This window comes from Brachyhypopomus gauderio, chromosome 13 (genome assembly GCF_052324685.1).
Source record: "Brachyhypopomus gauderio isolate BG-103 chromosome 13, BGAUD_0.2, whole genome shotgun sequence".
Lineage (NCBI taxonomy): Eukaryota > Metazoa > Chordata > Actinopteri > Gymnotiformes > Hypopomidae > Brachyhypopomus > Brachyhypopomus gauderio.
The window spans coordinates 14,185,154-14,198,653 of record NC_135223.1 but is presented as its reverse complement, the minus strand read 5'-3'; the positions used below and the strand labels follow the sequence as shown (position 1 = coordinate 14,198,653).

Below are 13,500 nucleotides of genomic sequence, written 5' to 3'. Positions count from 1 at the left end.
TCTCTGAGATGCTCCCAACAACTGAGAAAGAAGAGAGATGCACTTTATCGTGCTGGTGCAGAGGCACAGATGATGCTATCTGCAGCGCTTGACTAGATTCCATTAAACACGGCCCTGCTCAGTACATACGCACAGGAAAGCAGGTCTTTGGAGCATGTGTAGAGAGGGAAGGAGATTGAGAGAGGGAGAGTGAGAGAAAAAGAGAGAGAAGGGACATGAGAAAGGGACGGGAGAGAAAAAGAAGGAGGGAGAAAATGGAAAAGAGAGAAAGAAGGGATGTGAATGAGGGAATGGCGGGAACGAGAAGGAGAGCGGCAGGGAAAGAAGGAGGGAGAGAAAAGATGTGAGAGAGGGACAGGAAAAGAGGAGGGAGAAAGGGAAAGAGAGAGGGAAAGAGGGAAATAGAGCGAGAGAGTGAGATAAAGAGTGAGAGGGGAGAAAGAAAGGAAAGTGGGAGAGTGAGTGAAGAAGTACAAGAGAGACAGAGAGAGGAATGGGAGTGAGAGAGGAGGGAGAGAGAGACAACGAGGGAGAAAAAAGGAGAGAGAGGGAGGGAGGTACATGCCTGCTCTACTGAAAGCATTAGACTTCATCAGTCAGCAGGAGAGCCTATCAACCCACTACCACATTAGCCTACAGGCTGCGAGTTTATGCTGGGCTGAGATTAGCAGAGAGGCCAGGATCATAGATCTGCCTGTGTGCCCTGCTGACAGGGCCCAGAGACAGAGCAGGACGAGGAGATGTGCTGTGCCACTCTGGGGGTGCTTCCTGCGGCCTGGTCCAATTTCAGGACAACTCACAAACATGCCCACAGGCACCACGGCAGCGTACATATGCAAATATAGTCCTCCACACGAGGTGCCTCCACACTGAAGCCTGGCTCACAACACATAAACACACGTCTGCATTATGCAAGATTAGAAATCTAGCACGTCTCTTTCATCAGACACGGTTTCAGACGCTGCTCGAAAATGGTTCACTCCTCCAAGGCCCCAAGTCCCTGCGCTCCAAAGGCCTTCTAATAAAGGCATTTTTACATAATTAAAAATCTTGAATAATAAATAAAGAATTGTTTCTTCATGCCTTGAACTTGCATTCCAAGAAAGCAGTACATTAATTTTTAATTATTCTCTTAAGTAGGCTGAGTGCATAATGAGACACCAGATAAAGGACGCGTAATGTCTAGTATCTCCTTTTATCAACTGTGTGCCTCCGCCGAGGTCACAAGTTTGAGGAAGTGGAATATCTTCGCTCCGCCTCTGCTTCTCAAGGGGGTGGACCAAGACAACCTCTCACCACCCATTGCAAATGCAGAGATCTGCTGTTTGTAGCCTGCAGGATACGTATGTATTCAGAAGCCTTTAAAACGTTCAAGCCATGCAGGTCTCCCCTGGGCTGTTTGCAAGGAAAGAATCAGACATTACTCTGTTCAGAAATACTGGCAAAGAGTCTGCAGACATGAATTCTGGGACAAAACTCACATAGTATACTGATCTAGCCGTTGCGTTCCCAATACAGTTTTCAAACAGTGACACCTATTTTCTACACAATCACAGGCCCACAGCTACAGGCGTCACACCCCCAGGTTTCCTCATGGAAAAGTGCTGTAAAGCAGTGATCACAAGCACACAAAAAAAATCAAACCCATTCTAAATGAAAAGCAGGCAGCAGGCGACGTGAGCTGCTCCAAACAACACAGCGAGTCCAACGCAAGCCCAACTCAAGCCCAACACTCACCCAGTGGCTGTCCCGCGATGACGCGAGCGTTCTCTCCCGCCACGGCGGCGCGAGCGTTGCGCTCGCTCATGTACTGCACGAAGGCGTAGCCCTTGTGCACGGAGCAGCCCACGATCTTGCCGTACTTGGCGAAGATGACCTCGATGTCGGCCTTCTTGACGATGGCGGTGTTGAGGTTGCCGATGAAGACTCTGGAGTTGAGCGAGCGGGGGTCATTCTTGTTGGTCACGTTACTGGTCTGACTCTTCCCGGTCATCCTCCTCTGCTGTGGACCCTGAAGTGCAGAGACAGGAGCACGCACTCTCAGAGACCACGCCAGCCACAGAACACTGAGAACATCCTGCTGAGACCTTGAAACGAACTCAATGAGTTCTGCTGCTATTTAAATGAATGACTGCAGCTAAATTTCAATTACGAACTGATAGTATCCAAATGAAAAGTTCATCTGTACTGTACAGGGGTTATTTGAGAAGACTTATTAAGCCTTCATATTGTGAATGTAGATTCTCTTCCAGCTCAATGAATTGAATACCGTATTTCATAATGATAGTCACTCACTTAAGTTAAACTCTAGTTTTCTTAACCTTTTCAATACTACTGACTCTAAAATATTACTGAAAAATGCGGAGTTCATGTGGGGGATATTTTGTCTTTCAGAATTCTGCCAAACCTGTGTTTATGATTGTATGCAGCCCATGGCCGTTCTATTTTCCAAGTTACTGGATGCGATTTTCATCATCAGACATGATTGTTATTCTCTGATCATTCTCATGAAATGTTCATTATTTATTTTGCCTTCCTCGTGTTTTTCCCTCACGTCCACTCTCGCTGCCCCTTCACAGCTAGCTGCTCTGACAGGCGCAGGGGGGCAGCACGCCTGCACCAGGGCTGGACGGAGCCGCAACTGTTTGATGGGGATAGTGGATTTTCACACAGTTCCAGGGAGAAGGTGAGTGAGAAAAGACAAAGGAGAGAGAATGAGAAAGAAATAGACAGAGAGAAAAAAGCTACAGAAAAACAAGAAACTGAGAAAGAGCCAGGAATGCAGAGACAGAAAAGTAGAGAGAGAGAGAGAGAGAGAGAGAGATAAAAGTTGATGTTAAGCTGACAGTATTCTTCCTCTGCTTTCTTGCTAAGTGTTTATGGCATTGCCCCACACTGAGGAACAGCAGGCTCACCAGAGCCAGGGAGCCCCTGCTATGAGCTGACAACTAACCTCTAACTGGGTGTCATCCAAACCCCACAGACACTCTCAGTAAATGTGGCTGACACTCTGACTACTATTGTCAGAGACAAGGATGTATTAGGGTCTGTCTCTCATAGTGACAACAACCTGCTCTCATCAGACACACACGCACACATCTCACATACAAACACCTACAAACACCTACACACACACACACACACACACACACACACACACACACACACACACACACACACACACACACACACACAGTCTTGTATTACCATCTCTGTGGGATATTTTCACTGAGTAGTGTTTTGCTTTAGTAATTCTGTGCCTATATCTACACTTGGTCTTAGTCTTCACTTCTTATATACTTCTTATATACTGCTTAGACTTAACAGAGAACACATAGCTCAGCCCCTTCAAATACAGCTTCTCAGCAGCATTTAAACGTTCCTATTTATTTATCAGCGAATGCAACATTTACATCATCTAATAAAACATTATTTAAGTCTTTTATTGCTGGCCTGCTGCAGCAGTGTCCCTGAGACATGGAGATTACATCTATTTAGCTTTTACACTGAATGCCTGAATAATGGATCCAATACCCAGTAAATAGGATTAGTTGCCAAGGTAACACACATTCCGTAGAAATGCTATTGGCTGCACACTCACACGCTCAGTCACTCATGGAGACAGAAATTGAAAAATAAAATTTGCCCTGTTGTCCGCACTCTGTCCGCTCCCTTGAGCTCATAGCTGGAGTGGCCTCTGAATGTCTCTCTCTCTGTCTCTCTCTCTCTGTCTTTCCCTCCTGTGAGGATTATTCCCCTCAACACAAATAACCCTTTACACCATCAACTGTCAACTTCTCATGTGTTTCATAAGATTAATACAACACAGACTCACACATACATACACACACTCATTTTCTCTTGCTTTGTAAGTCATTCAACATGATTTTATTTGACACAATTTTAATCCTTAATGTAGACTCTTAACGATTTACAATTTGCAAAGAATATCAATGTAGATGAATAAGAAGATCACAGCATGGCCTAACATGGTTATAAAATATGGATAAAATGTCTTTTCACTTAATAATGTCCAAATTAGATTAAAGCACCATATTTAAAGCTGCATGGTCATTTTGGAGGACATGGGTCAGTCAGTGCCCCCCCCCCCCCCCCCCCCCCCTCTAAACTCTACCCAAATTCGATCGGGTTTAGCGGTGTAATAAGCAGCCTGCTGTTATTTAGGGTCTCTTACTGACATACGTATTGATGGTGGTGGACAGAGAGGTGAGAACATTCGCAAATCAGTGGAGATGTGTTAAATTGCCTCTCTCGTCAGATAAATCACTTTTGTCGAGAGTTCGCGCGAGAGTTTGCTCCACCCCTCCTCTTCCTCCACCCCCTCCCACAGCCTCTGTGTCTCACTTTAGGTGTTCATTTTTTTCAAGGTAATTGATTTCATCTCTACCACTCCCGCAACCACTGCTGTTTACTTAATTTACAGTCCTTGTAATGTGTGTGTGTGTGTGTGTGTGTGCAAACCAATGTCACACACACATACATCTATCCACACCCAATGTCAGCGCACCACAGGAAGCATCTCTCTCTCTCCCAGCACAGCGCACATTTGGCTTAGGGGGGAGGGAGGGGGTGGACTATAATGTCACAGTGACATGACGATATGGCTTCGTCGTCTGGGCTGCACACCAGACAAGCCAACGCTGATCTGAAAGGTTTCACCAGTCCTACTGCAACACTGTGCTTTTTTGCACTGTTTTTTCCCCAAAGGCTGCATGCATTTACCGGGCAGCCTCCAAGGCCTCACTGACGAGTGGATCTGCGGAGTGCACCAGTCAATCGATGGGGCGCCATGTGGGACCGCCGTCCACCTCAGCTGGGTGAAAGATGGTGTCCGCTGCAGAGCTCTGAATGACGGGGAGGTGAGGGTGTTGTGGGGGGGGGGGGGCATGCGGCAGGCGTTCCCCGCGGTCAAGCAGGACGGTACTGCGGTGCTGCTGGCAGACCGGGCCTTGAGAAACGCCAACAAGCAGCAGCGTGTAGGAGGGTGGTTAGAGGCAGGCGTCAGCAGTTTAAAGAGCCCTGCCTGTGGCTTCATTAACATGGACAGGAAAACTCCCCCGGTCGGACCTCCTTCGTGATTTCCAAGTCTGCGAGCACACCTCCGCAGCACAGCAGAGACGCCGGCCCAGAGCAAACCGCTGTGGCAGGACGCCAGGAAGGGCCCGCGGCCCCAGACAGCAGGGAGACGGTGATCCACACCCATGTTGGATCAGCATTGCTGGAACAGGCCCGCCAGTGGAACGAGACGCGGCGTTTAAAGTTGCTGTACTATTAAAGGAAGAAAAGATCCCACAGGATCACCTCTCTCACCCTTCTAACTTCTTGACTTCTTGACAATATTTCCTGTTGACCACAATCTGCTGGCATAGAGCAATGAGAATACCTGCTGTTGGATGTGTGGATGTTTTTGTGTGCGTGCATGTGTGTGTGTGTGTGTGTGTGTGTGTGTGTGTGTGCATGCCCTGCAGAAGAACCTTTTGGAATAACACCGCCTTATCACAGCTCGTCATTCATCCGCGTGCTGCATCAGTCAAGTCTCCGGCACCAGCAGGCTCTCCCCTCACCTGGAGCAAATTTCATTTCACTAGAAAATTGCTTCTTGTTCACGGCCACCTTCCTCCTCCTCCTCTTCCTCTTTTTCTGCCTTGCCCATTTGGTGGTCTGCACTAAATTCCGCACTCATTGTAGTGCCTTCAGCAGTAATCCAATTAACCAGGAAGCAAATGAAGTTGTCCCTCATTCTGGAACTGCAGTCACCTGTTCTGAGGGAACAGGAAGGTGGGGGGGGGGGGGGGGGGGACCACGATGGCACACCTGTTGCAGCAGCACCTTTAATTGCTTGAAAAAAATCCCTTGTCCGAGGAAGACAGGCGGACACATTTCCGCCGACAAGCTTTAATTGCCTTCACTGGTGCAGTGGCATGTTATTTACGTTAATCTCTGTAAACGCCAGCACGGAAGGGGATCAATCTCTCCTTACATGTGGACCAGAGTGGGGGTGGTTACCATGTGACAGAAAACTCGTCCTCCTCTCCAAGACACAGATGTTCACCAGTGAAGCAGGACGCTCCGCTATGACACAGCCGAGCGAGGGTGAAGATCAGCCAAGCTTTGCGATGATGTGAAGGGCAGAGACCCCCCCAACCTGCGCTGGACGTCCGGCGCTCACGTCAGTGAGCCGGCTCTTTGACCCCAGCTCCTCCCCTCTCCCTCTGCCCACGTGTTGCCCCCGGGGCAGGGGCGCGTCTCCCTGGCCTCGCTTCAGTTCCTTCTTCAGCCCCAGCACAGGGGCAGCAGCGCAAGTCGCTCCTTGTCGCCCGTGAAAAGCCTGGAAATCACGCGCTGGCCCATGCCAGCTGCTCCTGGCACTGCTAGCATCCATCAGCTAGCATGCACATGACAGCAGCTGAGCCTGGCTGTCTTAGTCATCACACACTCGAGGACACCGTACTTAAAACTACAATCAATGCCAAAACAACGATAATAATAATCAGCATTTCCACTCAGGGTAGAGTTTGATGAATATGGCCCATCGCCATGCTTCCACAGAGTTTTACATCCAGAAACCCAAAGGGCTACAGTGGACCAAAGCTTTTGTTCCAACAAATCAGCACATGATTCAGCTAATTAAAGTTTTGGCTGATGACAATTATAGCCTGATCAACTGAATCAGACCCGCTACCGGCTGACGCTGACAAAATGTCTGGACGCACATTGACTCTTCATACCGGCTCTAAGGAAATTATCTATGACCGTGGTGTCAATGCTGTGTGAAGACCAAGCATCACTTCCTTATTAATGATCTCACCACACTGTGCTTCTCTCATTAAAGCAGAGGCCTATGAGAAAAAGAGCCTGTTAACACTCAATTGCAGGTGCCTGATGAAAAATCACAGCAAGGTCTTTAATGGGAGCAAATTAGAGCTTGTTTACATTCACTCTGTTCCACAAAGTAAAACACAACCAATGCACTTAATTAGCATGGATAATCCTTGCTGGGTAAAAAAACGTATGGGTGTTTGCAAAGAGAGCCAAGCTGTCATTAAACACACAGCGCACATGCAATATTGAAATGTTGAATATGAAAAGCTTCCCTCTGATCAGCAGGAAACATTTAAAAGCCCAAACTCTGAATGCTCTCTGACAATAATTATGCAGGCAAATTACTTGATCTATTTACACAGCTTTGGACAAACAGTCAGCAGTTAGTGAGGAAGTGCTTGGGCCTGAAAGCTAAGGAGGAGACCACGCTCAAAAAATCTGCATTCGCAAAGGAGGCTGAAGTTTCTCCAAGACACAGTGATGAAGCAGATGCACAGAGAAGCAAGGAGCTGCTCGCATGAAATATCCGAGTCCGGAAAGGTCGAAAATGAGGCGCTAGCAGACCTTGAGAGTGCACTTTCAAACAAGCCATCACTCTCCACATGCAGGATGACAGGCCATTACTCCCCTTCTAAGGCCCGCTGTCAGGCCTGCAAAATAAGAAAACAAACATAATGCTCTGGTAATTGGGAAAACTGCCTTTGCACAGGCTAAGCAGCAGCAGATGTAATGAGGGTATATATATAAATACATACACACATTTAAAGAATTCTAAAGAATATAACGAACATTACAATAAAGAGCATTAAGATGTATATATATATATATATATATATATATATATATATATATATATATATATATATATATATATATATATATATATATATACACACACACACACACACACACACACACATACATATAATAAAAGTCAGTGGGTGATCATGTCTTTTTGTCCACACATTGTGGCCTTCTACCTGAGGCCTGGGGAGTTTGAGGGTGCAGTCTGGGAGTTTATGCTGTTCCTGGACTAAGATTGATGTTGTCATTCCTGGGATCTGATTTGGGAACTACTTCTTCAGCTTGTGGGTCACAGCCCCACGTTTCTCTGTTCCCACTGGGAAACCTTGGAGTTAACCTTCTACATTCTCTCTGTATCTTTTTTAAGTCCCTAGTATTTTTCTATCTTCTGATATTCATTCCCTTCGAACGCCTCCATCTCTTGGGACTGCCACATCTATTACCACTGCAGTTGTCTGCATCTTGTCCACCATCACAATGTCTGGTTGGTTCACCACTGCTTGATTATCTGTCTGCGGTTGGAGATCCCACAGGGTCTTAGCTTTGTTGTTCTCTAGAACTCTCTGCGGTTTCTTCCATTTGGACTTAGTGGTGTCTTGCATGTATTCATATGTTTTGTTTGGTGTGATACATAAAAAGTCTGTCTTAATACATGGGGCATCCAAGACTTTCTTTCATTTCTTAGGAAATAAGAGCTATTTTTATAATTTAGCTATTTTTGGCTTTTGTACAATGTATTATCAATAATCTGAGTTAAAGCTTTTATTCTTAAAAAGCACTTCATGAGAACTACTCTTACCTTCTTCTGAAAACACAAGCAAATGGAGTAGTTTTTATATCTGCCTGTTTGACTTTCTTTGTGCTTGATTCAGCCATCATTTTTGCTTTCATCAATGTGGCTCTGCAGTGTTTTGCTTATGACTACGGTGTGTGTGTGAGTAGTGAGTTCAGGTAAGGTGTGTATGTGTGTGTGTGTGTGTGTCAGGCCACACTAGCCTGCTGGTTTCCCCTGCGGTGTCCATCGCCCTTTGACCCTGCAGTCTGTATCGTTTGAGAGCTCAGCCTCTCAAACACTTTCTCCCTCTTCCTCTCTCAGCGTGCAGGTTCCCAGTCTCCAGGTTTGTGTCATATGGACCAAGCAGCCTACAGTGGACAGGCTTGATGTTTGTACGCCTCCCCTTTTATTATTGCTGAAATTAAGGCCATGACGCTTGTAGGAGAGCCAAAAGTTCACAGCTGAAAAGTGTGTGTGTGTGTGTGTGTGTGTGTGTGTGTGTGTGTGTGAACAAAGGTCTAATTTTGTTTCAGTCATAACCTATGCACGCATGTGTGTGTCTGTGCTGTGTGTGCACTCTGAGGTAGCAGCTGGTCGAAAGCTAACGTCTGCTTGCACAGAATGGCCAGGAGAAGATGGGCAGGGAAGGACCAATTCCACAGCCCACAACACTGGCCCCCTGCTCAGGGAGCCTCGACCAAACCAGCCCATGGCGCAACTCACTGAACCCCTGCTCAGGGTCCCTCGTGCAGGAACAGGCCACAGCAGTGCGGATTGGCTGCAGTAGCGTGTTTGAGCATGGCTTTGAGATTCTTCCCAGCCTGTTCTAAAAGGAGGGCATCCACATTTGCAGTCCTATGAAATGGGGAACCTTGGTAACCCTCAAATAACAGCTACTGAAACAACAGCCAGGCTTGTAAACAGAGGACAGATATGGGTCAAAGAAGTGTGAGAATACTTTCTCTCGTTTTTTTTTAACACTTGCTCTTTTTCTAACACCAATAAGCATGCGTGTTCATTGTGCAGTGAACTCATATTCACCTCAGCGTCGCAGGGGAGTTTTGCTGAATTAGTCCTTTTTGCTGCTCACAGAAGCGTAGCAGAGGAGTGTGATTCCTGTTCCCATGGGCCTCTCAGACATGCTCAGAGAGATCGCGCCTTCAAGCGGCAGGCGTCTCGCGAGACATTATGGCGTTTTCAACAAGGCGGCCGCCCCCGCCGTCCCGCCCAGGGCGTGGTGCATCTGAGGGTGGACCGCACGCACTTCCCGTCCTTCACGGAGTTACTGGACCGTTTGTCGGAGCGAGGGAATGAGTGAGTGGTGATGGTTCCGCAGGTGGTGGGGTGAGCTGGGGGGGGCTGCGATCAGAGGGAGCAGGCTAATTGAAACAGAGGCTGGCCCCAGCCTGTGTGCACTGCCCTTGCCTGGCTGAAGACACAGGGATAATTACAATTGTCAGGGTGCTCCAATCAGTCACGCTAATGTGCAATCACAGGTTGAGACCTGACATTAAAAATGGAGCCAGGGATATTTTGTTGTCGTTAGCTTGCCCTGTAAATATCCACAGCCTGATTTACCACTGTGTCCTCGACATGTCTCCTTGGCCTGATTACGGTTCGGGGAGCTGTGGGCGCGTTCTGCCAGCGAGAACTTTTTTCTTCATCTGAGACGCTGTCTCCTTTCACTCTCTCCCAGAGCTGTGATCTCTTTCCAGCTTATTTAATATTTATCAGAAGCTGAGAATGCTCAACAACGTGCTGGTTGAATAGAGTCTCCTGCCTTCCCAGATCCCAGTTCCCAGCTCACCATGTCTTTTTTGCCTTCAACACTGAAAATGCTTTTTCTTTTTTTTCTTTCTCTCTTTTTTCCCCCTCCCGGAGTGTTCTGATTCCCCACTCCACGTTCTCCAGACCTGCTGTTGGGTGACTGATTTCCTTGAGCTCTTGCAGAGGTTTTACACATAGAAAAAAATAAGCAAATCTGACAGCCAGAGTCCAGCAAAACGTGCATGGATCTGAGAGGCAACAAAAATCTCAATCTTGTGTCTTATTTGTTTAAATTAACACAAAGATGCTAAAAAGGTGACAAACAGAGCCAAAAATACATTTATGTCTCATCTGAAGTCAGTCAGCATCAAGATCATTTCAGTTCACTCACAGTACAACTTACATTATGTGTCTGTTGAACGGAGATGAGGCATTTAAATTCATACTCAGTTCACACTACATTGGTTCCTAAACACTGTGTAGCAGACATGCTCAGGAACTTCCGATAACCCTTGTGAATCTGATCTATCCACTATAGTAGGATAAGTGGTAAAGTTCAGGACTGTCAGAAACTCCTGGAAGACCTGCGAGGCCGGGAGCAGAAGAGAGCTGAGCAAGACATCTCAGCTGTGCTGGAGGAAACAGCCCATCAACACACTCGGTCTCTATCGCACATATATACGCACGCACGCACACACACACACACACACCAATCCTTTTCCCTCTCTCCCTCACCTTCTTCCTCCCTCGTACACTCTTGTACACATGCATGAAGACACTCAGGCACACACGCTCTCACTCCCCCCCCCCCTCCCTCCAAGCACCCCCTCCCGTTCCTTCTCCACTCTCCTCATATGCATACTCACAGTGTGGCCTCAGCCTCTCTGCGAGGGTTTTACAGCCAGGGGCTAAAGGGAGAGAGAGAGAGGAGTGGACCGGGAGCCTGGGGATCAAACTCTGCTGATGGCCCAGTCAGTTGTCGCCATGACACCATTTAGACCCAATTTCAGGGCGAGGGGGAAATTGCAGGTTGCACTGCGGTAAATTACATGTTTGACTACGTTACTTAATTGGGATGGCAGCACATGGTGGCTATATTTAGTGCTGTAGCCCAACCTGACTCGTCAGCCCTCTCTAGAAGAGAGGCCTCTCATTACTCGTATTTATTTCTTCTGCCTTTAATTGCATTTTGCTTGTGTGCGTGAAGTACAAATAGCCCTCAATATTTCATGGCAGCCAGAGAGCCGGCAGTGCGCTGTATGAATCTTTCAGCAGAGCAGCATTCCGCGTCTGCGGCACAGTGAATTATTCAAGGTTGTTGATGAACTGTGAAGAGGGCAAAAGATAGGTGGAGAGAGGTAGATGTAGAGAGACAGAAAGAGAGGGAGAGAGAAAGAGAGAGACAGGGTGAGGGGGGTGTGAGAGAGAGAGAGAGGGAAGAGAAAGAGAGACAGAGAGAGAGGGATATGTAAGAGAGAGAGACAGAGATTGGGGAGAGAGAGGGAGGAGAGAAAGAGACAGAGAGAGAGACGGATATGTAAGAGAGAGAGAGAGACAGAGAGAGGGGGAGAGGGAGGAGAGCACAAAAGGAGTTGAGGAGTTGGTGCACAGTGAGAGCAACAGAGAGGAAGAAGACACAGAAAATGTGAATTAGGCATGAACTTGTTGGGGAAAATGAAAGAACACCCCAGACAAAAGGAAGCCATTTGAGTGCAAGCAATACTTTGCATATTCCATCATTTTCTCACTTTCTCTCTAATTTTCTTTGGCACTTGGAATATTGGCACTCATATCCCCCCACCCCACCCCCACCATTTACCATCATAAATTACTCAGCTAATTACCTGCTTTTCCAGCAGCTGACCAGAGAGGGATTATTCAAAGGCAGTAATTAGCAGAAAGACACATGGAGCAAGGAGAGAGAGGGGAAAAAGCAAGATGGAGAGAAAGAGAAAGTGAGAGCATACAGAGAGAGAGGAGAGAGAAGTCTGAGCGTTCTGCTGTAGGCCTCAGATGTCTCTTTGTGCCTATCGACCTGTTTTGCTGTCTAAAATCTGCTGCATATGAGGCTCTGGGTCTCCAAACACACCCAGCTCCTCCAGCATAGCCCAACCTTGACAACCATCTTACACTGCTTTCTGTCGTTATCGAAAATGCCTCTTCCCTTTCTTCTGTGGCTGTCTCCTTCAATCTCTTGCTTTCTGAGGCTCCTTCACTCTGTCTCTCTTTAAAATTCAGGCTTCTCAGCTCGCCACGTGCGACGTTTCAAAGGCTTCTGTCCTTGTAGGGACTTTGTGGACTTTCAGTTGAAATCTCTTTCCTGTTCTGATGCCGTCATGCCCTGACAGAAATGCACTTAAACATGTGGAGTGGGCCGTGTACCTATAGCCAAGCTTGGAAAATTACCATGTATTGGGAATATTGCACTTTTGAGTCAATCACCCTCATAGCACATGCACCAGACATCACTAATTGATTAACGATGCTTCATAATTCTGAGCTCTGATTGAACCGACAACTGGGGTTGAGAAGGCTGTCTGGACATATCACACAGTCAGAAAGCAAATATTTGGCTAACTGAAAACACAAGCTAGAGCATGTTAGAAGTGATCATTCTCTCTCCTATATCCTTATTCATATAAGGTGTTCTCCAGATTAGACAAGTAAGAGACATTTAAAATTACTTGAAAATTATCGAGATATCCAAGCTTGGATAAAAACATTATTAAGCACAGTAAAAATATGGGTGGATCAAACGTATGAATGTACGCATGGGATGCTTTGAGGTCTGAGTATGAACATCCTTGCTCACTTGGAGATGGGTCTGTTTGATAAGCTCTCCTTAAAACACTGATGATATGTCCAATCTAGATTAATGCCAGGACACTGCAGGCATTGTGCTGTGTTCCTGTCAGCATAACAATAATAAGAAAAGGAGTGTGTGCACTTACAAAACAGCATTTTCCCACATCCTGGATAAAAATAGCGAAACTGGCAATCGTCAGCTGGATATTCACAATGTTTTAGTGCTTTTAGAGGCTTTAAAAACTTCTAGACAATGTTTCAACCAAAAGCTATTTTAAGGTCTCAACATGGTACTGTACAAAAAATAGGGCTGTAAAAATTGATCATTTAACTTAAACAGCTTGCAATTGAATTTCAATTCAATACATGATTGTATTAAAATACAATGTAACCTTCTTCACAACCTGCTTTTACTAATTACAGATTTTTAAAAGCTGTCAATGGTGGTGGTGAAGGGTAAATCTCTAATCTTAACTTTTAATTGTTAAATTGTGATAAACTGTGGC

The 13,500-nt window shown here is 46.4% G+C and overlaps 1 protein-coding gene across 2 annotated transcripts in view; it reads right to left on the bottom strand.

The window, feature by feature from the left end:
* LOC143473921 (RNA-binding Raly-like protein) overlaps window positions 1-13,500 on the bottom strand; it is a 106,998-nt gene that overhangs the window by 57,253 nt on the left and 36,245 nt on the right. For both annotated transcript variants that reach the window (XM_076971124.1, XM_076971125.1), the window contains one exon: window positions 1,738-2,011. In XM_076971124.1, the coding sequence (XP_076827239.1) occupies window positions 1,738-2,011 (274 nt within the window). The remainder of the gene's footprint in view (window positions 1-1,737; window positions 2,012-13,500) is intronic.